The sequence below is a fragment of the Drosophila ananassae genome, chromosome 3R (genome assembly GCF_017639315.1).
Source record: "Drosophila ananassae strain 14024-0371.13 chromosome 3R, ASM1763931v2, whole genome shotgun sequence".
NCBI classification, from domain to species: domain Eukaryota; kingdom Metazoa; phylum Arthropoda; class Insecta; order Diptera; family Drosophilidae; genus Drosophila; species Drosophila ananassae.
This window is the reverse complement of record NC_057930.1, coordinates 10,684,925-10,712,645: the sequence shown is the minus strand read 5'-3', so window position 1 is coordinate 10,712,645 and position 27,721 is coordinate 10,684,925. Positions and strand designations below refer to the sequence as shown.

Below are 27,721 nucleotides of genomic sequence, written 5' to 3'. Positions count from 1 at the left end.
GGAACTAGCTTACGTTCTGGCGGTTGGCTGCAATAGCGATACGGGTCGCCGATGTATCCCGGGTAGCAGTTGCACATGGGCGTATGGTTCACCACATTGCACTCGGCATTCTGTCCACAGCTTCCGGGGCAGGGATCGCGGCACTTCTGCTGCTGGCAGGCTCTGTTCGACGGGCAATCAGAGTTCAAAACGCACTCCGGACGACAGCCTTCATATGGGTTTCCGAAGTAGTCCGTAAGACACTGACAGGCTCCAGCTCCATTCCGTTGGATGCACTCCGCGTTGGCGCCGCAGGGTGAGGGCTGGCACGGATTGATGATCTCAACATCGGCCACAACGGGCTGGCATTGGGTGAAGGGATCTCCGGTGAGACCCACATCGCAAATGCACATGGCCGTGTGGGAGACGACGCGACAGATGGCACTGATACCACATAGACCTGGGCAGGGATCCTTACACTTCTGATTGATGCAAGCCAGGTTGGACGGGCACTCCGAGTTGGCAACGCACTCTGGCTTGCAATACGGCGGAGAGCCAACAAAATCAGCCAGGCAAGTGCAAGTGGGAGTCTCTCCAACGGCGCGGCATTCTGAGTTGGGTCCACAAGGCGACGGACGGCAAGGATCCTGAGGCACAATGTCCTGCTGCGGCGGTTCGATGATCTGCTGGCAGCCCACGAAGGGATTGCCAGTGAAGCGCGGGAGGCAGGTGCAGAACGGATTGTGGTTGACGACACTGCACTGGGCATTGCGACCACAAGATCCGGGACAGGGATCCACACACTTCTGGTTCACGCAGGCCAGGCGGGATTGGCACTCCGAGTTTGAGGTGCACTCCGGCCGACAAAGTGGCGGCGTTCCAATGTATCCCGACACACAGGAGCAAACGGCCTGTTGGTTGACCTCCCTGCATTGAGAATTGGGTCCGCATGGAGAGGGTTGGCAGGGCTGGACAATGGCAGGGGCTGCAAGGGAAATTCGACGTTCGGAATTGTGGGCTTTTGAACGTAGTCTGGAGCTAGAATATTTACGTGGTATGGGCTGGCACTGGACAAACGCATTGCCAGCATAACCCTCTGGGCATGTACACATGGGCACGTGGTTGATAACCGAGCAGATGGCATTAGGGGCACAGGTTCCGGGGCAGGGATCGAAGCATTTGTGACGCGCACAAGCCAAGTTGCGGGCGCAGTCCAGGCTGGTGATGCACTCGGGTCGGCAGCCACTGTACGGGTCGCCGTGGTACTCCGGAATGCATGTGCATACTCCGTTGTTGCACTGGGCATTGGGGCCGCAGGGGGAGGGGTTGCATGGATCATCAAGCTTAACGGCTAACATGGGAAACAAGGGCTTTAGTCCTATCTTCACTCAACAAAATGGTGCTGGGGCTTACGTGTCGGCGGTGGTGGTGGCTGGGGCTGGCATTGACTGAACGGATCACCCGTGTATCCTGCCGGACAGATGCAGCTAGGCGTGTGGTTAATCACATTGCATATGGCGCCATAGCCACAGGAGCCGGGGCAAGGATCCCTACACTTCTCATTGATGCATGCCTGGCTGCTGGGACACTCAGCGTTAATTCGGCACTCAGGTCGGCAATTGGGAGGAGCTCCCAGATAGCCAACCAAGCAGGAACAAGCGGGAGCATCGCCTTGTGCGCGGCATTGGGAGTAGGGGCCGCATGGGGAGGGAACACAGGGATCGACTGGAGTCTTTTGGATGGCCGGAGGTGGAACAGCTTTGGGTACAACGGAACAGTTAATATTTGGAGGAACCATACAAAATTACAGCCACTTACGAGGCACGGGGAAACAGCGCAAAAAGGCATCGCCCGTATAACCGGCGCGACATGTACAAATGGGACTGTGGTTGACCACCCGACAGGTGGCTTGTTCTCCGCAGGTATTTGGACAGGGGTCGATGCACTTCTGGCCAACACATGCCTTGTCAAGAGGACACTCCGAGGAGATGGTGCATTCGGGCCGACACGCTGGTGGGGCACCCACATACTCGGGAAGACAGGAGCACACGGCCTGTTCGTTACTTTCACGGCACTGAGAGTTGGGACCGCACGGGGATGGCTGGCAGGGATTCACATACTCCTTGATGGCTATAAAATGAGACAATCGACGGTATTCAAGGAGTTCTCTTTATGAAGTTCAAAAGTCTTACGTTGACGTTCTGGGATGCACAACCGATACGGGTCACCGGAATAGCCAGTTATGCAACTACATGTGGGAACGTGGTTGAGAACATTGCACAAGGCATTCTGACCACAAGTTCCCGGGCAGGGATCCTGACACTTTTGCTGTTGGCAGGCCTTGTTGGAGGGACAGTCAGAGTTAAGGATGCATTCAGGGCGGCATCCCTCATAGGGATTTCCAAAGTACTCTGGCAAGCACTGGCAAGAGCCGGCATCTTGGCGAGAAGTACAACGGGCATTGACTCCACAGGGGCTGGGATTGCAGGGATCTAGCTGATCCAGTTGTTGAATCCTCTTTTCGGTGCAGAAAGTGAATGGATCACCCTCCATACCCTCGGGACAGATGCAGCTGGGAGTGTGGGAGATGACGCGGCAGATCGCCGATTGTCCACAAAGTCCTGGACAAGGATCGCGGCACTTTTGCTGTATGCAGGCCTGGCTTGTTGGGCACTCCGAGCTAGTCACACATTCGGGTCTGCAGTTTGGAGGAGCTCCAATGTAGTCCGGCAGGCAAGTGCAGGACGGCGACTCGTTGACCTCACGGCACTGGGAATATGGTCCGCACGGCGAGGGCAGACATGTCTGCCTTGGAGGAGGTACTGGCGGTTCAATGATCAGCTGGCAGCTCACGAAGGGATTTCCAGTGTGGCGCTCTAAGCAGCGACAGAACGGACTGTGGTTCGTCACATGGCACTGGGCGTTACGGCCACAAACGCCTGGGCACGGATCACCGCACTTCTGGTTGAGACAGGCCAAGTTCAACGGGCACTCGGAGTTGGTGGTGCATTCAGGTCGACAGAATGGTGGACTTCCGATGAAAGGCGTGATACATGAGCAGATAGCCTGCTGATTGATGACGCGGCACTGGGAGTTGGGTCCGCATGGGGAAGGTTGACAAGGATTCTGCACTACGTCGAGTTCTGTAAGTTGTTGGGACTTTATAGCGTCTATGAAATGGATGAAAGTTGCGCTGTTCTTACGTGGCACTGGGCTGCACTGAACAAAGGCATTGCCTTGCATTCCCTCGGGACAACGGCAATTGGGAATGTGGTTAAGGACCTCACAAATCGCATTGGAGCCACAAATTCCGGGACAGGGATCGACACACTTGTGGCGGACACAAGCTCGGCTTCGATCGCAGTCCGTGTGCAGAACACACTCGGGACGGCAGCCGGTGTACGGGTCACCGTGATATTCCGGCAGACAAGAACATACTCCGTTGTTGCATTGGGCGTTGGAGCCACAAGGAGAGGGGTAACACGGGTCCTCTGGCGGCAATGGATCTTGGACTATTCCAAAATTGGGACTGTTATGAATACTCTTTTGATAAGGTGCCAAATGGTTCTTACTTTTCGCTGGTGGTTCGGGATTGCAGACGCTAAACGGATCACCGATGTAGCCCGTCAGACAACTGCAGATGGGAGTATGGTTGATGACATTGCACTGGGTGTTGAGGCCACATGACCCGGGGCACGGATCGCGGCACTTCTGATTAATGCACGCCTGGTGGCTCGGGCACTCAGCGTTAATGGAGCACTCTGGACGACAGTTGGGTGGTGTACCCAGGAACTGGGGCAAACATGAGCAGGAAGGTGTACCATGAATCTCACGACACTGGGAGTTCGCACCGCAAGGCGAGGGAACACAAGGGTCGGTAGGTTCATTAATCACTGGTGGAGGAGCTGGAAGATCGGTTTCGATAGTTGAGAGAACTCTTTAAAATGTATATTCTTTTTTTCTTACGCGGCTGACGGTAACAACGCGTGAACGGATCGCCAGTAAATCCACTAATGCAGGTGCAAATGGGATTGTGGTTGCGGACACGACACTCGGCCTGCTGGCCGCAAACATTCGGACAGGGATCCACGCACTTGCGGTTCACACAGGCCTTGTCAGCAGGACATTCGGAGCTACTGGTGCATTCAGGACGACAGGCAGGCGGGCTGCCAATAAACTCGGCCAGGCAAGAGCAAACGGCTTGTTCGTTGATCTCCCGACATTGGGAGTTGGGGCCGCATGGGGAAGGCTGACAAGGATTTACGTAAACAGGAACAGCTAGAAAACCACCGATGATTAAAAATACATTCTTCCAAAGCGAGAGAAAATCCTTACGTGGTTCGTTGACTATGATGCGACACACGCTGTATGGGTCGCCGTTGTAGCCTGTCAAGCAGTTACAAGTAGCCAGGTGGTTAACCACTTGGCACTCGGCGTTCTGGCCACAGGTTCCGGGGCAAGGATCGCGGCATTTCTGGTTCACACACGCCAGATTCGACGGGCAGTCGGAGTTTAGAACACACTCGGGACGACAGCCGTCGTAGGGATTTCCGAAGTAATCAGGCAGACACTGACAAGATCCTGCACCACCGCGCTCTTCGCACTTGGCATTTACGCCACAAGGGCTGGGGTTGCATGGCTGCAGAACTTCAACGGGGGTATCCCTAATGGGACTGCACTGACTAAACGGATCCCCAGTGAAGCCGCCGTCGCACAAGCACATGGCAGTGTGACTGAAAACACGGCAGTTGGCATTTTGACCACAGAGTCCTGGGCAAGGATCCGAGCATTTTTGATTGATGCACGCTTGATTGGTGGGACACTCCGAGTTGGAAATGCACTCGGGCCGGCAGTTTGGTGGAGCACCTATGAATTCTGCCAGGCAGGAGCATGATGGAGAGTCACCCGTTACCCGACATTCAGAATTTGGACCACACGGAGAAGGCACGCAAGGATTCTGAGGTTTCTCGTCCCGAATTACTGTAAGAATCATGGTTAGCTGGAGCGCAGAATTAACAAACCCGCGGCACTTACTTAGCTGTTCACAGCGCACGAATGGATTGCCAGACATGCCCGTGGGGCAGCTGCAGAAGGGACTGTGATTAACGACGTTGCAAAGTGCGTTGAAGCCACAAGTACCAGGGCAAGGATCACGACACTTCATATTTTGGCAAGCCTGATCGGCAGGACAATCAGAGTTAGTGACACACTCCGGACGACATCGCGGCGGGCTGCCGACATAGTCAGCCAGGCAGGAGCAGACCGCAGTCTGCTGCACCACCCGACACTGACTATTCGGTCCACAAGGCGATGGTCGACAGGGATCTTGGATTTTGGCTGGTGGCACTGGTCGACATTCGAAGAATGCATTGCCGGACATCTGCTCCGGACAGCGGCAGATGGGAATGTGGTTGGTAACCTCGCACAAAGCATTAACACCACAGGTTCCGGGGCAAGGGTCAATGCACTTGTTGCGCACACAGGCGCGATCTCTGGGACAGTCCGTGTTCAGCACGCACTCCGGGCGACACGAAACATAGGGATCTCCTTGGTGCTCGGGTATGCATGAGCACTGTCCATTTCGGCACAAGGCGTTGGTTCCACAAGGAGATGGGTTGCAGGGATCGTCAGCAACTGGAGGCGTTGTGGCTACATGGGATGGAGAAATGGTGGGTAAACAATAGCTACATTTTCTGCTGAGCTTCAAAGGACACCTACGTTCTGGGGGCTTGGGATTGCAGTTCGTAAACGGATTGCCTATATAGCCCTCGATGCAGGCGCAGAGCGGGGTATGGTTGATGACACTGCAGACGGCATTCAAGCCGCAAGCTCCGGGGCAGGGATCGCGGCACTTCTGGTTGATGCAAGCCAATTGGCTGGGGCACTCCGAGTTGATGGTACATTCCGGACGACAGTTGGGCGCCTGACCGATGAAGCTAGCCAGGCAGGAGCAGGCCGGCACACCGTTGATATTACGGCACTCTGAATTGGGTCCACAAGGTGTTGGCACACAAGGATCTCGCAGGGGTTCGTTTTTGATCTCAACAGGAGGCGCTGTGACGCAGAATTCTTTAATATACTTTATCCAATCTTTAGGTGGGGAGAGCTTACGTGGAATGGGGAAGCAACGAGTGAATGCATCGCCTGTGTAACCGCTGAGGCAGCTGCAGATGGGACTGTGGTTCCGCACCCTACACACGGCATTGCTGCCACAAATATCCGCCGCACAGGGATCTACACACTTCTGGTTAACGCACGCCTTGTCGGCCGCGCACTCCGAGGATATGGTGCACTCGGGACGACAGGACGGCGGCGTTCCCACAAACTGGGGCAAACAGGAGCAAACGGCTTGCTCGTTGGAAACGCGGCACTGAGAATTGGGGCCACAGGGATTGGGCTGGCATGGGTTAACGTACTCGTTTTGAGGGGCTAAAATTTGTGGTGTTAATTGTGAGAAAGAGAATAGTTCATACAGGTGCTTACGTTCCGGGAGCCGGTTGCACTGGCGATATGGATCTCCCACGTAGCCAACTATACAACTGCAAGTGGGAAGATGGTTAACCACTTGGCAATTGGCGTTCAGTCCGCATGTTCCGGGGCAGGGATCTTGGCACTTCAACTGCTGGCAGGCTCTGTTCGATGGACAGTCCGAGTCCAGCATGCACTCGGGACGACAACCTTCGTACGGGTCTCCGAAGTACTGCGGAAGACATTGGCAGGATCCGACTCCATTGCGATCGCGGCAAACGGCATTTGTTCCACATGGACTTGGGCTACAAGGAGTGCGGATCTCAATGTCCCGGATGATTTCCGGGTTGCATTGCACAAACGGATCTCCGGTGTATCCTTGTAGGCAAATGCACTGGAGGGCATGACTAACAACGCGGCATTCGGCATTCAGACCACAGCGCCCTGGACAGGGATCGACGCATTTCTGGTTGACGCAGGCCAACTGGCTGGAACAATCCGAACTGGTTACACACTCAGGTCGGCAGTTGGGTGGTCGGCCTATGTAGGTCTCCAAACAGGAGCAGGCTGGGGCTTCCCCAACCGGACGACACTGGGAGTAAGGTCCACACGGCGAAGGGCGACAAGGATCAGTGGGTACAACATCGCGAGTGGGTTCAACTATAGTAGGAGTAACTCTTCTGTGACAAAATGTTTCTTTGATGATGTTTGTTTTCTTACTTTGAGGTTGGCAACGAATGAACGGATTACCCGTAAACCTCTCGGGACAAGTGCAGAAGGGACTGTGGCTGACCACGGCGCAATTGGCACCCACTCCGCAAGTTCCGGGGCAGGGATCTCCGCACCGTTGATTGAGACACGCCTGGGTGGGTGCACACTCGGCATTGGAGGTGCATTCGGGTCGGCAGGATGGTGGGGCTCCTATGAAGCTGGGCAAGCAGGAGCAAACGGCTTGCTGGTTGACCTCACGGCACTGGGAGTTGGGACCACAGGGAGATGGTCGGCAAGGATTGGTTACAATAGAAACTGTTGAAGGGTTTAAATTTGTCAGAAAGTTTCGAAACAGAGGTACACGACATGGACGTACTGTGCACTGGAGAGCAACGGATGAAGGCGCTGCCAGCAGTACCATCCGGACATCTACACATGGGTATGTGGTTGATGACATCACAGATAGCGTTCTCGCCACAAGTGCCCGGACACGGGTTCAGGCACTTGCTGCGCAGGCAGGCCTTGTCCCTGGGACAATCGGAGTTGAGGACGCACTCTGGCCGGCAGCCGGAGTAGGGATCACCGTGGAATTCGGGGAGGCAAGTACAGGTACCGGCGTTGCACTGGGCATTGGCACCACATGGCGACGGATTGCAGGGATCGACATACTCATCTGTTGGATGGGTTGAATTGTTCAGCATGAGGATACAAGGAGTGGGGAAACAATTCTTACTTAGCACTGGCTCGGGTGGTGCGAGGCGACAACTACTAAACGGATCACCCGTAAAGCCAACCGGACACACGCAAATAGGCGTGTGGTTCACCACATTACATTCGGCAGCATAGCCACAGGAGCCTGGGCACGGATCAATACACTTTTCCCTGATACACGCCAGGTTGGAGGCGCACTCTGCACTAATAGTGCACTCGGGTCGACAGTTGGGCGGTGCTCCAAGGAATTCCGGTAGACATGAGCATGACGGCACACCCTGTACATTGCGGCACTGGCTGTTCAGTCCGCAAGGCGACGGTAGGCAAGGATCGCGCGAGACATCCTTAATTTCGGGCGGTGGAGCTAGATAGGGCATTAAAGTTAGCGAAGGTTTCGAGGAGAACAATGGGGAACTCTTACGTGGCAGAGCATAACAACGGGTAAAGGAGTCGCCGGTGAAGCCCGGACGACACTGGCAAAGGGGGCTGTGATTACGAACCCGGCACTCGGCGTTAATGCCGCACGTACCAGGACAAGGATCCTGACAACGTTGACTGATACAAGCCTTGTCGGTGGGGCACTCCGTGCTCAACACGCACTCTGGCCGGCAGTTGGGAGGCAAACCTATGTGGAGCTCCAGGCAGGAGCACACAGCTTGACCGTTGAGTTCGCGACATTGGGAATTGGGACCGCAGGGCGAGGGACGACACGGTTGAGTGGGTTCGGCCAGACGAATTGCTAGAAAGGGGCTTCCATGAGGACCAAAAGAGAGGTGTTTTAAGGCAGGGTAGTCTTACGCTGGGCTGGTTCCACGTGGCAGTAGCGGTATGGATCCCCAATGTATCCAGGGCGGCATATACAGGTGGGCAGGTGGTTCGTGACACTGCAGTCCGCATTAGTTCCACAAGTGCCGGGGCAGGGGTCACGACACTTTTGTTGCTGGCACGCCTTGTTCGAGGGGCAGTCCGAGTTGCGGACGCATTCCGGACGACACGACTGATACGGGTCGCCGAAATGGTCGGGCAGGCACTGGCAGGAGCCGATCCCGTTCCTTTCGCGGCATACAGCATTGGAGCCACAGGGATTAGGTTCGCAGGGGGTCACCTGCTCGTTAACTATGCGTTCTATAGATAGGGGATAAACGGTTTCAAACGAGAAGTGATAGAGACGTGGAGAACTTTCATTATTAACGTTCGATTGGATCGGATTTAGTACAATGCAACACACCTGCTGGCGCGGATTAATCCAGTTTCGCGTGTGGTATTATTGTAGCGGATTAGAAGTACGATTACGAGTTAGGTGGTGGCGTTAATCGCTCTCATTAACGGAGTTGCGGTTCTGGTGCTGCGGTTCGAGGTTCGAATGCCGCTTCGTTTAGTTTTGTTAAACGCAGTGCGTTGAGTGCTTATTCAGTGTTTTTAGGTAGTTTAGGGCTTAAAGTGCAGTGCGCCAACTAACTTGGCTTCAAGTCTATGTTTATGTAGTTGAGTTTTTGTGTAGTAAGTAAAACAAGTGTTCTTTGCGGGGTTATATCATTTATTGCTTTGGTTAAACATTTTTCGTTTGCTACAGTTTTTGGGTTATAAGTTATTTATTTTCTAATTAATTAATTGCTACCGCTTAATTTGGTTTCGATGACTAGAGTTTAGTTCGTATTTAAGGTGATCGGAGGCAGAATTTTGGTTGGGGGACAAACAACAACGCAGTACTCAATTTCGGCTAGTTGGGTTAGGATCAATTTTTGGGTAGTAAGCAAGTGGAGAGTCGGGGACAATTGTGTTTTGGGCCAAATAACGAATTAGGTAAAGCATTTCACGAGGACTATCCCCCAAAATCGAATAAAAGGCGCAAGATAATACGGTGGGGGGCAACAACGGCATCATCAGGGGTTAGAGGCAAAAATCAAGGCGGGTGGTAGATTGGTGTGAGACATTAAAGGTGGCAATAAGGAAGCAATAAGGCGTGGCAAGTTTGCATATTGTATTTCAGGCGTTAGGGGCAGTAATAAGCAAATATAAAAAGTGACTAAGCCTAATTAAAACCCCTGATTAGCCAACAGACAGACACTTTCAACAGCCCGACCACTCAGACAACTCGTACAGAGGGCGGGCTGCTTGAAATTTGCATTTTGCTCGAGTGCTTTGTGATTTTGTGGAACAGAAAATTAAACACTTCATTTTGCAATGCATTGTGCCTGTGAGTGTGCTAATCATGAATTTTAATGTTTGTATATAAATTGGTAATAAAAACTGCCTAAGAGCGCATTAGAACAAGTCTCGCGGGTGAAGTGAACAGGAGTGGGTGCAGCAATAAGTGCATTAAAAATAAAATTCAAGCAATTGCTGCGATTGAAATTGCTTTTTGAGTTCAAAAATATTCATTGTTCTAATACGCTTGAAGAGAATGTGAAACTTAAAGTAAATATTATTAATAATTTGGTCTTTGGTTTAGGAATATCAACAAGGGTTTTGTAATACTTTGGACTGAGATCAATAATAAATTTTTAAATTACTTTGACAGCGTTTCACATTCGAATTAATTAAAGGCGTAAACAAATGTTTTTATTGGGCTGTGCGTCTTTTTAAGTTTTTTAAGTTGTAATAGCAGGTGTTGTACTGGGCGCCCAGTAAGCAGCCTCAACCAAAATCAAGTATTATAAGCAGGTCTACGCCTTGGCCTAACTTCTACGTCAATGAAAGGGGGTCCTACCTTGCTCCTTTTGACAGCCGGTGAACGGATCTCCAGTGTAGCCCACATCGCAAGTGCAGATGGGTTGGTGATTGGCGACATTACAACGGGCATTGAAGCCGCAGGCATTCACGCACGGATTCGAGCACTTCTGACGTATGCAGGCCTTGGTGGGCGGGCATTCCGGATTGATGGAGCACTCCGGTCGACAGCTGGGTGGCGTTCCAATGAAGGTGGCGGCACACGAGCAGGCCGCGTTACCATTGAGCACCTTGCACTCGGAGTTGGGGCCGCAGGGCGATGGCTGGCACGGATTTTCAGGTGTTGGTGGTGGCTTTCGCTCCTCCTGGTAGCAGCGTGTGAACGGATCGCCGGTGTAGCCCGTGTTGCAAGAGCAGGACGGGTTGTGGTTGATCACCTGGCAGCGGGCAAACTGTCCACAGGCTCCTGGGCAGGGATCGACGCACTTCCTGTTGACACAGGCCGTCTGCAGCGAACACTCGGAACTAACTATGCACTCCGGCTTGCAGGCTGGCGGGGATCCCAGCATGCCTGCTTGGCAGGCACACACAGGTCCTTGGGCGGAAACATGGCACAAGCTGTTCGGTCCGCACGGGTTTGGCTGACAAGGGTCCTTTGGCACGGGAGTCTCTTGGCGACAGTGGACGAACGGATCGCCAGTGTAGCCCTGCAGGCAACTGCAAATGGGTATGTGGTTCGAGACATCGCACTGCGAGTTCTGTCCACAAACTCCTGGGCAAGGATCCACGCACTTCTTGTTCAGGCAAGCCTTGGTGGCCGGGCAATCGGTACTCAGAGTACATTCAGGGCGGCAACCGGTGTATGCGTCGCCGTGGTAATCCGGCAGGCAACTGCAGATTCCGTTCCTGCACTGGGCATTGGCACCGCAAGGCTGCAGGTCGCAAGGATCGGCACTGAGTGGTGGCGATTTGGTCGACGTTTCGATAATCTCCACACACTGGACGAACGGATCGCCGGTAAATCCTCCGCGGCAGGTGCAGATGGCAAGATGGTTTTGAATGCGGCACTCGGAATTGACTCCGCAGGAGCCGTCGCACGGATCGCGACATTTCTCGGCGATGCAGGCTCTATCAGAGGCACAGTCCGTGTTCACAATGCACTCGGGTCGGCAGTTGGGTGGCGCTCCAATGTAGTTGGGCAGGCAGGAGCAGGAGGCCTGTTCGTCGCGCACTCGGCACTCGGAATACAATCCGCATGGCGATGGCTGGCATGGTCTCTTGGCCACAGGCACGTCCTTGGGCACCGGCGTCGGAGCGGGTGCCGGATAGCAGCGAGCGAATGGATCACCCGTCATGTCAGAAGGACAGCTGCAGATGGGGTTGTGATTGCGAACCTCGCACTTGGCATTCAGGCCACAAGTGTTGGCGCACGGATTGGCGCAACGGAATTTGTGGCAGGCCTTGTTGGACGGACACTCGGCATTGACTGTGCACTCCGGCTTGCAGTTCGGAGGAGCACCCACAAAGGTGTCCAGGCATGAGCACACGGCCAGACCGTTGGCCACACGGCATTTGCTGTTGGCTCCGCAGGGCGATGGCTGGCAGGGATCGGACACCGGTGGTGGAGTGGTCACCTCCACACGACGGCAGCTGGTGAACGGATCACCGGTGAAGCCGTCGTTACAGACGCAGTTGGGCACGTGATTCACGGCGAAGCATTGGGCGTTCAGGCCACAGATTCCAGGGCAAGGGTCTTGGCACTTGTTGCGGATGCAGGCCTTGTCTGTCGGGCAGTCCGAGCTAAGCACGCACTCCGGTCGGCAGCCCTCGTAGGGGTTGCCCTGGTACTCGTCGATGCACTTGCAGGCAGCGGCTCCGTTCCTCTCGATGCAGTCGGCGTTCGGTCCACACGGCGATGGCTGGCACGGCTTCACTGGCTCCTTCTCCTGGGGCACACACTGCACAAACGCATTGCCGGCGAATCCTGGCGGGCAGGAGCACGACACAGTGTGTCCGATAACTCTGCACTCGGCGTTGGTACCGCAGGATCCTGGACAGGGATCGCGACACTTGTTGTTGATGCATGCCTGGGTGGACTGGCAATCCGGATTGATGATGCACTCGGGGCGGCAGTTGGGAGGCGAGCCGAAGAACTCCGGCTGGCACTGGCAAACTGGTCCGCTCTTGTCGGGCTTGCAAATGGAGTTGGGTCCGCAGGGCGAGGGTGAGCAGGGATCTTGAGGCGATTCTTTAACATCTGGCGTGATGGGAATCTCCACACATTGCTTAAACGGATCACCTGTGCGTCCGGGTGGGCATCCGCAAATCGGACTGTGGTTAATCACCTCGCAGCGGGCCTCCAGGCCGCAAGCTGCGGCGCAAGGATCTACGCACTTCTTGTTGACACAGGCTTGAAGAGCGGAGCACTCGCTGGACACCACACACTCGGGTCGACACTGAGGCGGAGCTCCAATGTATCCCGCCAGGCAGGAGCACACGGCATGTCCATTAACGTCGCGGCACTGGCTGTTGGCGCCGCAGGGCGATGGGTTGCAGGCCTCCACAATGGGGTCCTCCACGACTGGCTTCACGCGGCAGTTGGTGAACGGATCTCCTTCGTATCCCTGAAGACAGGAGCACACCGGGATGTGGTTAAGTACTTCGCAAATGGCGTTGTTGCCACAAATGCCAGGGCATGGATCCACGCAGCGGTTTCGCACGCAGGCCTTGTCACGGGGACAGTCGGCCGAAAGGGTGCACTCTGGACGGCAGCCCTCGAAAGGATTGCCTTGATAGTTGTTCTGGCAACGGCACTCTCCGTTGAAACAGTCGGCGTTGGGACCGCATGGGTTGGGATTGCATGGGTCTGTCACCACTGGCGTCTTCTGTTCTGGTTTCTTGGTGCATCGCACAAACGGATCGCCTTCGTAGCCTTCAATGCAGTTGCAGATGGGCAGGTGGTTCAAAACATGGCACTTGGCCTCGAAGCCGCAAGATCCTGAGCAAGGATCACCACACTTTTGGTTGATGCAGGCCTCAGTGGGACCGCACTCCGAGTTGAGAACACACTCCGGACGACAGCGTGGCGGAGCTCCAATGTAGTTTGGCAGGCAGGAACAGGCCGGGCTGTTGCCCACGATCTGGCACTTGGCGTTGGGTCCACAGGGCGATGGAACACACGAAGCTGGTGGCGGTGAAGGTGTTGTGGCGTCGTTTACAATGGCTGGAAAGGATTTGCAAAGTTAATAAGATACACAATAAAATAAAAAGGCAAAATTATGTGTAAGTTTACTTACCAACTTTGGTGCACTGGACAAACGGATCTCCGGTCATACCGCGTGGGCATGTGCAGATGGGGCTGTGGTTCTTGGTGGTACAGATGGCTCGAATTCCGCAGGTGTGCAGGCAAGGATCCACGCACTTCTTGTTGACACAAGCACGTTCCGGAGCACACTCGGCACTCACCACGCACTCGGGTCGGCAGTTCGGCGGCTGGTTTACGAATCCAGATTGGCAGGAGCACACGGCCTGGTTGTTCATGGCGCGGCAGTTGCTGTTGGGTCCGCAAGGCGAAGGATTGCACGGGTTAAGTATGGGTCGTGGCGTCACCGGCACCGGTTTGCAGCTGAAGAACGGATCTCCAGTGTATCCTGGCGGGCAGTCACAAGTGGGCACATGTTTCTCCACCGTGCAGATGGCATATTCGCCGCAGATATTGTCGCAGGGATCCACGCACTTGAAACGCACGCAGGCCTGGGCAGGCGAGCACTCATCGTTATCCTCGCACTCACGTCGGCATCCGCGCTGGGCATCATACGGATTTCCTTCGAATCCATCATGGCAGTAGCAGGCTCCGGCTCCGTTTCTCTCACGGCACTCGGCATGCGGACCGCAAGGAGAAGGTTCGCACGGAGAGGTTGGCGGTTCAGTGGGCACGATGGCGCGAATCAGCTCACAACCGAAAAGCGGATCACCCTCATAGCCGTCGGCGCAGGAGCAGACAGCATTGTGCTGCACGACCTGGCAGATGGCGTTACTGCCGCACGATCCTGGGCAAGGATCCACACATCGCTCCTGCTGGCAGGACAGATGGTTTTGGCACTCGTCGTTGTTGGTGCACTCCGGTCGGCAGTTCGGCGGTCTTCCAATATAGTTGGCGTTGCAGGAGCAGGCCGCCTGGTTGCCGATCTCGCGGCAAACGGAATTGGGTCCACAAGGCGACGGAATGCAAGGATTGTCGGAACTCTTTTCCTCCTTGGTGGGTAGGCATCCGGAGATGGGGTCTCCGGTCATGCCAGGCTGGCAACTGCAGATGGGGTTGTGGTTCACCACCTGGCACTTGGCATTGTTGCCACAGGCACCTCGGCACGGATCCTCGCACTTCTGATTAATGCAGGCACGATTCTGAGGGCACTCCGAGCTGACCACACACTCCGGCTTGCAGCTGGGCGGGGCACCGATGTAACCCTCCACACAGCTGCACACCGCGTGGCTGTTAGTGTTTTGGCACTGACTGTACGGACCGCAGGGGGACGGCTGGCAGGGATTCTCCGGACGACGGGTGACCACCTCGATGAGCGCACACGAGCGATGTGGATCGCCGGTGTAGCCATCGAAGCAGTTGCAGTTGGGTCCATGGTTCAGAACACGGCACTCAGCATTGATGCCACAGGCTCCAGGACAAGGGTCCTGGCACTTGTTGCGGATGCAGGCTCGCGAGCGATCGCAGTCATCGTTCTGGACACATTCCGGTCGGCAGCCGCTGTACGGATCTCCGAAGTATTCCGGCAAGCAGGCACAGGAGCCGGCTCCATTGCGCTCTCGGCAAATCGCATTCGCTCCACATGGGCTGGGGTTACAGGGATTGCGTGGCTCCTCCGTGGGTGAAACTAGGTTGGTGAGAAAGGAATAGATGGATATATTAGTAGGGAATAGACTTTGGTCAGTCTCCAAGGGGGGCTCATTACTTTGCTGCACAATCGCACAGCCGGAGAACGGATCTCCGGTGTAACCAGGCACACACTCGCACGTCGGTCGGTGCTTGATGGCTGTGCACACGGAGTGCAGGCCACAGGCACCGATGCACGGGTTGGTGCAGCGCTGGTTCACGCAGGCCAAGTTGGCCGGACAGTCGGCACTGCTGAGGCACTCGGGCCGGCAGTTGGGCGGACGGCCGAGGTAGTCCGGCAGGCAGGAGCATGCAGGTGACCCGCGGACATCGATGCATTTCGAGTTGGGTCCACATGGTGAGGGGACGCAGGGATTGCCGGACTTTTCGGCGGGTGGGGGCTCCACTACAGGTTGTACATGCCACATGCCATAGATAGTCGGAGTAGTACATAGCACACAGGGTACATTACACAAACATATACATAGTAGAGAGTAGAGTTGGATAGTTTGTTTACAGAGTGTAGGAGGTACATAAAACAAAATAAACATAAACAGAAATTGGGAAATAAAACATTAAAAAGTGTATATACATGCAGGGGGAGTAGGAGAAGTAGTTCCTGGAGGACAGACAAGCCAAGTGGGTTGGTTTTTGGGGAGGGACGTGCAAAATTTAGAACTACCAGGGACCGCTAAAGAAATCTGCTTGGGAGGAGAGACCTCTTTAGCACTTTATAAATTACGAAATACTACTTAATATATATCCCCATCGATCTCCCCCATTTGGCTTGCTTCCCTTTCCTCTCCGAAATCATGCTTACATATAATCTTAGTGCATCGGTTGAAGGGATCTCCGGTAAAACCTGGGGCACAGGAGCATGCGGGATAGTGATTAATAACCTGGCAGCGCGCCTCGATACCACAAGTGCCCGGACACGGGTCCACGCACTTCTGGTTTTGGCAATTGAGGTCTTGGGCGCAGTCGGAGCTAATGACGCACTCGGGCCGGCAGTTGGGAGCCGATCCGATGAAGCCCTGCTGGCAGGAGCAGACGGCATGGCCGTTGATCTCCCGACACTGACTGTACGGACCGCAGGGCGAGGGCTGGCAAGGGTGTTCATCTCGCTCGGCTGGGGGGAAGTGGGAATGATCAGTTTTGTCCATTTACTGGGGTTAGTAGTGGAACCTACGTGGTGGGGGTAACTGGGGAATTTCACGACAAGCACTCGACGGGTTTCCGGTGTATCCGGCCAGACATGTGCAGCTGGGCAGGTGATTGGACACACGACATTCGGCATTCAAGCCACAAACGCCAGGACATGGGTCCACGCACTTCTGGTTGACACAGGATTTGTCGCGCGAGCAATCACTGTTCACCACGCACTCCGGACGACAGCCGCTGTACGGATCGCCGAAGTAGCCCGGCTGACACGTACAGGAGCCGGCGCCGTTGCGTTCACGGCACTCAGCATTGGGGCCGCAGGGCGATGGCTGACAGGGAGTAAGGCGCTCGTCGGGTTCGGGCACAGCTGTGGGTCACAAGGGACTCTCATTAGCGGTTCGTCTCTCAAAGGATACGGAATAAAAGCTTACGTTGGGGATTGCATCCGGAGAACGGATCACCAGTGAAGCCATTGTCGCAAGAGCAGACGGGCGAGTGGTTCACCACGCTGCAGTAGGCATTGAAGCCACAGGATCCCGGACAAGGATCCTGGCAGCGCTCATTAATGCAGGCCAGAGTGGCAGGACACTCAGTGTTCAGCGTACACTCTGGCCGGCAGTTGGGCGCACGGCCAACGAAATTGGGCAAACAGGAGCACACTCCCGTCTCACCCACGACACGGCACTGGGAGTTGCGACCGCAGGGACTGGGTACGCAAGGATTCTCATTGGCCTTCGGACGCTCTGGCTCATCTTGCCACGGGGAACAGCGCACGAACGGATCGCCGCTGTAGCCGGCAGCACACGAGCAAATCGGGTTGTGGTTGGTCACCTTGCAGATGGCCTCGTGACCACAGGTGCCCGGACATGGGTCGACGCACCGCTGGTTCACGCAAGCTCTGTCTTGGGCGCACTCGGAACTGACCGAGCACTCCGGTCGACAGGCGGGCGGAGTGCCAATGTAATTGGTGACGCAGGAGCAGACCGCATGTCCGTTCACCTCACGGCACTGGCTGTAAGGACCGCATGGCGAGGGACGGCAGGGCTCAACAGGTGGGGCCACTAAAAGTTTGAGGATTATTAGAGCCCATCCAAAAGATCCTTGAAGGATGCATCGATTTTTAAGTTCGATTTTTAATTTAGAAAAATGTATGGAAAAAGTAAGTCATGCGGGCATAGCTACAGAAATAAAATCTCTAAAATCGATCCATCCTAGCTTTTAAGATTATTGCCGTACATATTGGTATTTCCCGACAGTACTGCGATGGATTGCCCGTGAATCCGGAGGGGCAACTACAGCTCGGCGCGTGGTTAATAACGTGGCATTCAGCGGATACGCCGCAAACTCCCGGACAGGGGTCTCGGCACTTGTTGTTCAGGCAGGCACGATTCTTGGCGCAATCGCTATTCAGCAGGCACTCCGGACGGCACTCGGTGTACGGATCTCCGTTATACTCAGGCAAGCAGGAGCAGGAGCCCACGCCATTGCGCTCGTTGCACACGGCATTGGCGCCACAGGGACTCGGATTGCAGGGTTGGGCCACCTCGGGCGGGACAATAACTGGGGAATAGGGGGAAAGAGGACGAGGGTTTAGATATGCGCGGTTCGGGTCCAGATCTTTCTCAGATCCCTTACTCTTCGGACTACACTCTGAGAATGGATCGCCCGCATAGCCATCGATGCAGCGGCAAATGGGTCGGTGATTATTTACAAGACAGGTGGTTTGGATGCCGCATGTACCCACACACGGATCCCGACACCGCAGATTGATGCAGGCCAGATTGCCGGGGCACTCGGAGTCCGAGGTGCACTCCGGCCGGCAGTTGGGAGCCCTGCCCACGTAATGTTGCAAGCACGAGCAGACGGCCTGCTCGTTGGCGGCCGACACCCGACACTGAGAGTTGGGCCCGCAGGGCGAGGGCACACAAGGATCCTCGCGGACGATGGGCCGCTCTACCATTTCACCATTCACATTTATACAATTGACACCAGGACACCAAGTATGATAGCATGCACCAAAATAAGCCATACAATAGAGTACATAAAAAAGAGATAAACATAAAGAAATATATATAGAGGATGCGAATGAATTTGTCAAGCGATGGGATGGAATGATCGAGACCTGGGGGAGGACTCGGCAAGATGGAGTGATTGGATGAGGATTTGCTTTAAATGTCCCTGCAGGCAAGGTATAGTCTATATAGTGATTGGGAAATCTTTAAAGGATGATCGATCGGAAAAAGGTTTTTTAAACTCTTAGTAAGAAAAGTCATAATCTGCAGGGACATTCAAGACTCCGGCTGGCCGAAGCCATAGCTTATCTTTTCCCAGTCGATGCTTACTCTCTTGCGGGAAGCAGCGCACGAAGGGATCACCGCTGTAACCTGGACTGCAGGAGCAGATGGGATTGTGATTGACGACGCGGCAGAGCGCGTTATTGCCGCAAGTACCAGGGCAGGGGTCCTTGCAGCGCTCATTCAGACACGACTTGTCCTGGGCGCACTCTGAGCTGCTCATGCACTCGGGCCGGCAGTTCGGCGGCGAGCCAATGTAGTTGGGCACACAGGAGCAGACTGCATGACCATTCACAGGACGACAGTTGCTGTAGAGGCCACAGGGCGAGGGCTGGCAGGGATTTTCGGGCACTATGGGATCGGGCACTAAGTACAGGAAACGGCAAATTAATAATCTACTCAAGGGGGAGAGGACCTAGCGCGATTGGAACGATATCTTACGACGCGGAGTTTCGGGTACTAGATGACAACCCACTATGGGATTTCCCGTGTAACCCGGCAGGCACTCGCAGTTGGGGGCGTGATTGAAAACGGCGCACAGGGCGTTGTGGCCACACATTCCCGGACACGGATCGATGCACTTCTGGTTAACACAGGCTCGCGACCTGGGACAGTCTGAGTTGATGACGCACTCGGGGCGACACTCCACATACGGATCACCAAAATGCTCGGGGAGGCACCGGCAGGCGGCGGCCTGATTTCGTTCTTCGCATAAAGCGTTTAAGCCGCACGGACTTGGGTGACAGGGTTGGATGACCTCAACGGGTGCTGGAGTAATTACAAGAACTTGAGTATCTAGCTGGCAAGGAAGTCCCTAACAAGAACCTACTCTCAATAATCTTGTAGCAACCGGAGAACGGATCTCCAGAGAAGCCAGGCTCGCACATGCAAACCGGAACATGGAGGCTGACATGGCATAGGGCATTATTTCCGCAAGACCCAATGCAGGGATCAGCACAACGGGCATTCACACAGGCCATCTTGGCCGGACACTCGGAATTAATGCTGCACTCCGGTCGACATGCCGGTGGACGTCCTATGTAGTTAGTCACGCAGGAGCAGACGGCTCCGCTACTCGACACCTGGCACTGGGAGTTCGGGCCACATGGCGATGGCACGCAAGGGTTCGGTGGCACAATGGGATCGGGTACAGGTGCTGGTTCTACAAGTGCGATGGCAAGATTTAAAACTAACCGACAAAACGGAGACTGTTAGGGGAAACCTACTTCTCTCGGGAACACACTGATGGAATGGATCTCCGGTGTAGCCATCGTAACAGCTGCAGATGGGCGAGTGATTGGTGCACCGACAGCGGGCATTGTAGCCACAAGTTCCGGGGCAGGGATCGCGACACCTCTGATTTATACAGGCCCTATCCGAGGGGCATTCGGCACTGGTCCTGCACTCGGGCTTGCAGTTGGGAGGCGCGCCCATGTAGTCTGGCAAGCAGGCGCACACGGGTCGCTCCCCAGCTACGTGACAAGTGCTGAACAGCCCACAAGGCGAGGGTCTGCAAGGGTCTTTGGGCAGGGGCAGGTACATGTCTATGGGTGGGGAAGTAGAGGGTTTAGATACGGAATTTAGGGATTTCAAAAGGGTGGGTCGATTTGATATTTCGCAAAGAGAATCTGAGAGTTTGGCCAATACATGCCACTTAAAGTTTTCGAATATGCGGTTCTTTAACCCAAAATCGAACCACCCTTGGGAGGTTAAATTCCTACTTGAAGGTCTCTCCACACAGGCTCGCAGCGGATTGCCGGTGAAGCCGGGATCGCAACTGCAAACGGCCTGGTGATGGGCCACCCGACAGATGGCATTGAATCCGCAGGCATTGGCGCAGGGATCGCGGCACTTCATGTTGATACAGGCTTTGCTGCTGGGACAGTCGCCATTCTGCACGCACTCCGGGCGGCAGTTGATGTACGGATCACCGAAATAGTTCTGGATGCAGCTACAGGAGCCGGCACCATTGCGTATGCGACAAATGGCATTCGCACCACAGGGCGATGGATAGCATGGATCGGAGGGTATATCTGGCACCACAACTATGATGGTCATGAAAATAGCAAGCAGGCAAGGTGGATGCATACAGAGCGATGTACAAACAACGTAGACTTACAACTAATAAATAATATACATAGCTAATAATAGGATACATAGAAGGATAAATATATATAAATATGGAGGCTACCATATGTACACAATACAAGGAGCATGCATAGGAGGTATACCACAAGCCCAATACTTCTAGAGCACCACTGAAAGGAACATTTAACATTAAGGGCAACGCCTCTCGAGCACACGTCCGTGCTCTTGGAAAGGATAGCAAGTATTCGAAAAAGATGTACTCACTCTCACGCATCCTGCAGGCGGTGTACGGATCACCCTCGAAGCCCTCAATGCAACCGCACTTGGGCTGGTGATTCTGCGTCGAACACAAGGCGTTGAAGCCACAAATTCCAATGCAAGGATCCTCGCATCGCTGGCGGATGCAGGCTCTGTTTGAAGGACAATCTTGATTGATCACACATTCCGGCCGACAGTTTGGAGGAGCTCCAAACATTCCGGCGGCGCAAGAGCACTCCGCTCGGTTGTTTACATTGCGGCAATTGGCATTGGGGCCGCATGGGCTCGGCAGGCAAGGATCGACATTACGAGGCGGTTCCACAGCTGAGGATTTTTCAAGGAAGTTTATTGTAAGGATTTCGGGAATAATGACAATCTGAGACTTACGCTTCGGCACACACTGTTCGAACGGATCGCCAATGTAGTTGGCTGGACAAGAGCAAATCGGATTATGGTTGTTCACTTGGCACTTGGCGTTGAATCCGCAGGTTTCGGCACAAGGGTCGGCACACTTCTGGTTGATGCAGGCCAGGTGCTGGGCGCACTCTGAACTGACCACACACTCCGGCCGGCATTGCGGTGGGGCGCCGAAGTATCCAACCTGGCAGCTGCACGTGGGATGTCCCTCCACCGTTCGGCAAATGCTGTTCGGTCCGCAGGGATTTGGCTCACACACGCTCACGGGTCCCACAATCGGCACCCGCTTGCAGCCCACGAAGGGATCACCCTCAAAGCCGCGCGTACAACTGCACGTGGGAAGGTGGTTGACCACGGCGCACTCGGCATTTGCTCCACAGGCAGCTGTGCAGGGATTGCGGCAGTGCTGCTTGATGCAGGCCAGTGAGGAGGGGCACTCCGAGTTGTGGATACATTCCGGACGGCAACCAGTGGTGTACGGATCTCCGAAGTACGGCTCGATACAAGAGCACCGAGCGGCGTTGTTGTGCGGAGTGCACACTGCATTTTCGGCACAAGGATTGGGATAGCAAGGTCCAAAGTCATCTCCAGGTTCTGAAATACAAATATAATTAAATAACTGGGCGAGAGAAAGTTTCCGGAAATCAAAAAATCCTTGGAAACTAAACTTACTCTCAACATTTGTCTTGGAGCAGCCGATGAAGGCGTCTCCTTCAAAGCCCTGATCGCAGCTGCAGTGAGCGGAATGGGCAATCACTGTACAACGGGCGTTGTGTCCACAAACATTGGCACACGGACTCTGGCACTTCTCTTGGATGCAGGCCTTGTCAGCCGGACACTCGCTGCTCAACGTACACTCCGGCCGGCAATAGGGCGGGCTGCCAATGTAGTTGGCCACACAGGAGCAGACGGGTCGGTTTTGTTTGATCTGGCAAATGGAGTTTGGTCCACAGGGGGATGGCACACATGGGTTCTTTGGCAGATCGACTTCGCGTCCCGGATCCGGAATGGGCGAACATGCCACGAACGGATCTCCCTCGAATTTCGGTTCACACGAGCAAATCGGGTTGTGGTTGAGCACCTCGCAGCGGGCTCCACTGCCACAGATTCCGGGGCAGGGATCGGCACAGCGTTGGTTCAGACAAGCCTGGTTGGGAGCACACTCCGAGCTGACCACGCACTCTGGCTGGCAAACGGGCGGAGCTCCCTTGAAGTTTGGCAGGCAGGAGCAGGCAGCGAAGCCATCGGGAGTGGCGCGGCAACGGGAGTTAGGTCCACAAGGAGACGGTTCACAGGGATGCGCCACAGGTGGCAGGTAATAGGGGTTGCAGGCAATGGAGGCATCTCCACTGTATCCCTCGTTGCAAATGCAAACAGGGGCATGGTTGACCACTCGGCACATGGCATTAATGCCACAAACTCCGGAACAGGCCTCCACGCACTTTGAGTTCAGACAGGCCTTTTCGGCGGGACAGTCGCTGTTGAGGACGCACTCCGGCCGGCAACCAATATGAGGGTCTCCGAAGTATCCCTTCCGGCAGACGCAGGCGAGGCCACTGTGCTGGCGCTTGCACTCAGCATTGGCTCCGCACTGGAGCTTGGCGCAGCTGGGCTGCGGTGGTGGGATAATAACTGATTGGGTGGTGCACTGCTCGTAAGGGTTTCCAAAGAGTCCCGATGGACAGGTACAAACTGGGTTGTGTTCGTACACGTTGCAGATGGCGTTGCGGCCACACGATCCCGGGCAGGGATCCAAGCAACGCTGGCCCAAGCAGGCGCGATCGAAGGGACAATCTGAGTTGGCCACACACTCCGGTCGGCAGCGAGGATTCTGCTGGGCATTGGGTCCGAAGCAGGGATCGCAAAGGGCCACACCATCGCCATAGACGGAGCACACGTCATGCGGTCCACAAGGTGAGGAGGCACATGGATCGCGGGAAACGTTCTTCAAGATTCCAATGGGTACGCACTGCAGGAAGGCATCGCCAACAAATCCGTCTAAGCAGAGACAGACCGGCGTGTGTTGTCGCACGTTGCAAATAGCATTGATGCCACAAATGGCTCCGGCACAAGGATCCACGCACTTGTGATTGATGCAAGACAGGGAGTCGCCGCAGTCCGAGTTGATGTCACACTCTGGTCGGCATCCAGACTGAGGATCGCCGAGGTATCCCGCCAGACAGGAGCAAACAGCGCGGTTGTTCTGCAGCTTGCATTCGCTATTCCTTCCACATGGACTTGGCACGCAGGGGTTCTTCTTGGGATGATCCAGAGCATAGCAGCGAACTCCTGGGTTGCCGGTCAGGCCAGCATTGCAAGAGCACACCGGGTGGTGTTCTTCGACACGGCAACTGGCTCCACTGCCGCAGGCTCCGGGACAAGGATCGTAGCACCGGAAGCCCATGCAGGCCTTGCTGTGTGGACAATCGGCATCTACTTGGCACTCATAGCCATGGCAGCCGATGAGCGAAGTAGGATCTCCGGAAAGTCCGTCGGGGCAGACGCAGGCAGTTTGGCCATTGCCATCGACCACACAGTTGGCATTGGGTCCGCAGGGGTTAGGATCGCAGACAGTGCGGCTCGGTTCGCGACAGCCTTGGTAGGCGTCTCCAATATATCCGGATCGGCAGTAGCATTCCTCGCGATTACCGGCCACATAACAGTCGGCATTGCGGCCACAGGGACCGGGCTGACACAGTTCAATAGAAACAGCGGGCTTTTCGCACAACCGGAATGGATTGCCGATCTTGTTGTCCGGACAGTAGCAGACAGGTTGACGCGATGAATCGCAAATGGCTCCTGTTCCGCACGGGTTGGGGTCACAGGGGTTGATCGGTTCCACACAGCCGCGAATGGTGTTCGGGCTCTCCACATATCCGGGCAGACAGGTGCACTTCGAGAATCCATTGCTGAGCACCGAGCACTGGGTGTTCGGGCCACAGGGCGAGGGCTCGCAGGGATTAGAGGGCAGCTCGCAAGGAATCTGCGGTGGCTGACCCTCGTACTCCGGCAGGCAGAAGCAAATGGGGTTGCCGTCGACCCGGCGACAGCCGGAGTTAGGTCCGCAAGGATTGGGTGTGCACTCATCACCCTCCGGAACTGGATTTAAACATTGGTTTTAAAATAAATCGAAAAATACAAAGAAAGTTTTTAATACTCACTGCAATTCTTGAATGGATTTCCAGTAAGTCCCTTGGGGCAGTAGCAGATGGGATTGCCATTGTCCAGTTCGCACAGGGCGTTAAGGCCGCAGGGATTTGGTTCACAGGGATTCTGGGGCGGACTGCAGCCCACCTGGGGATTGCCATTGTAGCCTGGCGGGCACTTGCACACTCCGCGGTGGTTGACCACGTCGCAGAGGGCGAAGGCGCCGCACTGGCAGGGGGAGGAGCACTTGCCGTTGATACAGGCCTGGCTGGAGTCACACTCCGAGTCCGAGCGACAGCCCTGACTGGGCAGACACTGGACATAGGCGTTGCCCAGGAATCCGGGCAGGCAGCGACAGTCGGTGCCGTGGTTGACGGGAATGCACTCGGCATTCTCGCCGCACGAATCCTCCTGGCAGGGATTGATGCAGCGGCGGTTGAGGCGATCGCAGAGCTTCGTCGGTGGACAGTCCTCGTTGTATTGGCAGACATGGGTGCGTGCTATGTTTTTACGTGTAAGGATTACGGTGCGATTCGTTGGATCGGTGGGTGTATTTATAGAGTTCGGTTGGTATTGTTTCGGAGTTGCGTTTTCGGTGTCGGGACGTACGGTATTATACAGGTGTCGTGGTACGTGTACGGGAATTTGTACAGTGTATGAAAGAAAGAGATATTTTTTGTTTTGGGAAATGAGACATGGTGAATCATTAGCAGAGGACAACGACAGAGGTGCCATTTCGAAGGTCTGGAAAGCTAGTACTAACCTGGCTGGCAGCCAACAAATCCGTTGCCTTGAAAGCCATCGCCGCAGCTGCAATCGGCCGCGTGGTTGGTGTTGATGCAAACGGCATTCGTGGCGCAAGGATCATGGACATCGCAGGGATGCTGGCAGCGCTGGTTGATGCACGCCTCCGTGATGCCACAGTCTGAGTCATCGGCGCATTCCACTAAAATTAATATAAATTAATTAGCTTTATATTAAAACTAATAAGCATAAACGATAGCTAAAGTTTAGAGGCCGAGTAATGAATGAAATTGTTGGTTAATCGAGTTTAGTGGCTTACTTGATGTTTGCGTGGGCACACACTTGACCATTGGGTTGCCTTCATGGCCCTGCGGGCAGGTGCAAATGGGTCGATGACTCTTCGCCGAGCACTTGGCGCTCGAGGCGCAGATCTTGGCAAACTCACACGGATCCTGGCACAGACCCATGTAGCAGGCCTCGCTCTCAATGCAGTCGTTGTTAGATTGGCATGGTTCGGGTGTTTTCGGTGTACCCGGCGGTTCTACTTGTTAGAGAGCATTTAGTAAGTTAAATAGTTAATCATTAGTGCTGATGTTCGGTTGAAAATCTTAGACATTATTTCTGTATGTACAGGGGCCAAGTATTTACAATTTCTTTGTACAAAAATTAGTTTGTGACGCCAGAAAACAAGCCCTATACATAATTAATTATTTACAACTGAATGGTATCCACTTTGGGATACCAATATCATAAGAAAAGAGAAAATTATACTTAATAATTTAATAGATTTTAGTAGTCTCCCAAAGTGGCTAGCATTGTCTTAAAAGTTGTTGATTTATTAATACCTTTCTTACGGCAATGACCCTGTTTACAGTGCTCGTTAGGAGCACAATTAGTATCTAGTGTACATGGGTTAATTAATGAGATGTCAGTGGTGTTGGCCAGTGGCGCAATCATGGTGCCGTAGACCTCCGTGGTGGTGCCCTCAGTGGTTGGCAGCTCAATGGGCCACGACGTGGTGGCATCTGGCACTTCCTTGGAAGTGTCCAGTCGCGTGGTCTTCGATCTGGGCGTTGTGGTGCGCTTCTGGCTATCGCTCGATATATCCTCGCCCCGCAACGTGGTCGTCTGGACCGTGGGCCTGGGAGTCGGGGTTGGAGTATCGGTGATGTTGTTCTCACCGTCGCGGTACCGCCTCGTAGCATCAGTGTGGGAGGTGGTGCTTTCTGTGTCGGGTCTGTGGTTCTTACTGGTCTGGTTAGTAGCGCTTGTGCTTGTGCTCGATTCTGTGATAGTGGAGGAGGTGGTAGTAGTGGTGGTGGTGGTTGTTTTTTTGGTGGTTTTGGTTGTGACCCTTGTCGTGGTTGGTGTCGTTTTGACACCAATATTGGGGTTAGCTGTTGTTCTTGGTTTACCAATCTTGGTAGATGTGGAGTTCTTGGTAGTAATAGTTGTTATTGTTACATTAGCTAAGGAGAGAGATGTATTTACACGGGTAACGGGTGGTTAATTTTACCATTAGAATATTTACAAATATTTACACTTAGTATTATTTCTGATTAGGGATTAAGGACCGTTCGAAACACTTACCCTTGATACAAGCTCCCGTTGTGGGATCACAGTTGACACCTGGTGGACAGTGTTCGCAGCCAGGTGTACGACCAGTTTCTGGAACATAAATGAGTTATTTTTGATATTCAAAATAGATGTGTAAGTTCATCTATCTGAGGGGCTACCCACCTGAGGAGCACAGAGGCTGGTGGTCCAGAACTCGACAGTCCTCGTTACGGCCGCAGGGATTGCTGTAGGTGCAAGGATCAACGCACAGAGCATTGATGCATGCCTGGTGGGATGGGCACTCTGCACTGGATGCACAACCAATTTCTGTTCGAGAGAATTATGGATTAGAGGGGGAAATACTTGGACGAATGGGTCGTTAAAATTAGGTCATTCCTTTCTTTGAAGTCAAGAATCCTGTTCGGTAGGTAGTTTTCTCTTTAGTTCATTTTTCAATGCAGTTAGTACAACATCTCCATTTAATATAGATGCCTTAGGTTTTAGATGCCGTAGGTTTTCTCTATCTAAAGTAGGTTTAAGCAAGCACAAGTAAATACTAGCAGGCATTGGCATTAGTCGGGTTTAATTTGTTGCTTCGAACAACATATACACATGCAAAAGCATTAGA

At 54.2% G+C, this 27,721-nt stretch overlaps 1 protein-coding gene across 34 annotated transcripts in view; it reads right to left on the bottom strand.

The window, feature by feature from the left end:
- The window catches only part of LOC6506596, a 129,200-nt gene that overhangs the window by 27,382 nt on the left and 74,097 nt on the right, over positions 1–27,721 (bottom strand). For 18 of the 34 annotated variants that reach the window (XM_044716232.1, XM_044716235.1, XM_044716238.1 and 15 more), the window contains 40 exons: positions 27,277–27,420; positions 27,127–27,204; positions 26,382–27,005; positions 25,856–26,077; positions 25,556–25,738; positions 24,807–25,292; positions 22,318–24,744; positions 21,616–22,239; positions 21,235–21,552; positions 20,604–20,927; positions 20,109–20,426; positions 19,712–20,044; positions 19,324–19,650; positions 18,931–19,248; positions 18,224–18,541; positions 17,825–18,148; positions 17,020–17,649; positions 16,617–16,955; positions 16,248–16,556; positions 15,507–15,833; positions 13,836–15,428; positions 10,580–13,762; positions 8,668–8,994; positions 8,291–8,608; positions 7,892–8,233; positions 7,535–7,831; positions 7,168–7,473; positions 6,463–7,107; positions 6,091–6,408; positions 5,698–6,033; positions 5,014–5,628; positions 4,315–4,959; positions 3,946–4,257; positions 3,552–3,884; positions 3,183–3,491; positions 2,172–3,122; positions 1,798–2,109; positions 1,393–1,737; positions 1,031–1,330; positions 14–964 (listed from right to left, as the gene is read on the bottom strand). In XM_044716232.1, the coding sequence (XP_044572167.1) occupies positions 14–964; positions 1,031–1,330; positions 1,393–1,737; positions 1,798–2,109; positions 2,172–3,122; positions 3,183–3,491; positions 3,552–3,884; positions 3,946–4,257; positions 4,315–4,959; positions 5,014–5,628; positions 5,698–6,033; positions 6,091–6,408; positions 6,463–7,107; positions 7,168–7,473; positions 7,535–7,831; positions 7,892–8,233; positions 8,291–8,608; positions 8,668–8,994; positions 10,580–13,762; positions 13,836–15,428; positions 15,507–15,833; positions 16,248–16,556; positions 16,617–16,955; positions 17,020–17,649; positions 17,825–18,148; positions 18,224–18,541; positions 18,931–19,248; positions 19,324–19,650; positions 19,712–20,044; positions 20,109–20,426; positions 20,604–20,927; positions 21,235–21,552; positions 21,616–22,239; positions 22,318–24,744; positions 24,807–25,292; positions 25,556–25,738; positions 25,856–26,077; positions 26,382–27,005; positions 27,127–27,204; positions 27,277–27,420 (21,711 nt within the window). The remainder of the gene's footprint in view (positions 1–13; positions 965–1,030; positions 1,331–1,392; positions 1,738–1,797; positions 2,110–2,171; positions 3,123–3,182; positions 3,492–3,551; positions 3,885–3,945; positions 4,258–4,314; positions 4,960–5,013; positions 5,629–5,697; positions 6,034–6,090; positions 6,409–6,462; positions 7,108–7,167; positions 7,474–7,534; positions 7,832–7,891; positions 8,234–8,290; positions 8,609–8,667; positions 8,995–10,579; positions 13,763–13,835; positions 15,429–15,506; positions 15,834–16,247; positions 16,557–16,616; positions 16,956–17,019; positions 17,650–17,824; positions 18,149–18,223; positions 18,542–18,930; positions 19,249–19,323; positions 19,651–19,711; positions 20,045–20,108; positions 20,427–20,603; positions 20,928–21,234; positions 21,553–21,615; positions 22,240–22,317; positions 24,745–24,806; positions 25,293–25,555; positions 25,739–25,855; positions 26,078–26,381; positions 27,006–27,126; positions 27,205–27,276; positions 27,421–27,721) is intronic. The other 16 variants (XM_044716241.1, XM_032455526.1, XM_044716247.1 and 13 more) reach the window with 6 other exon arrangements.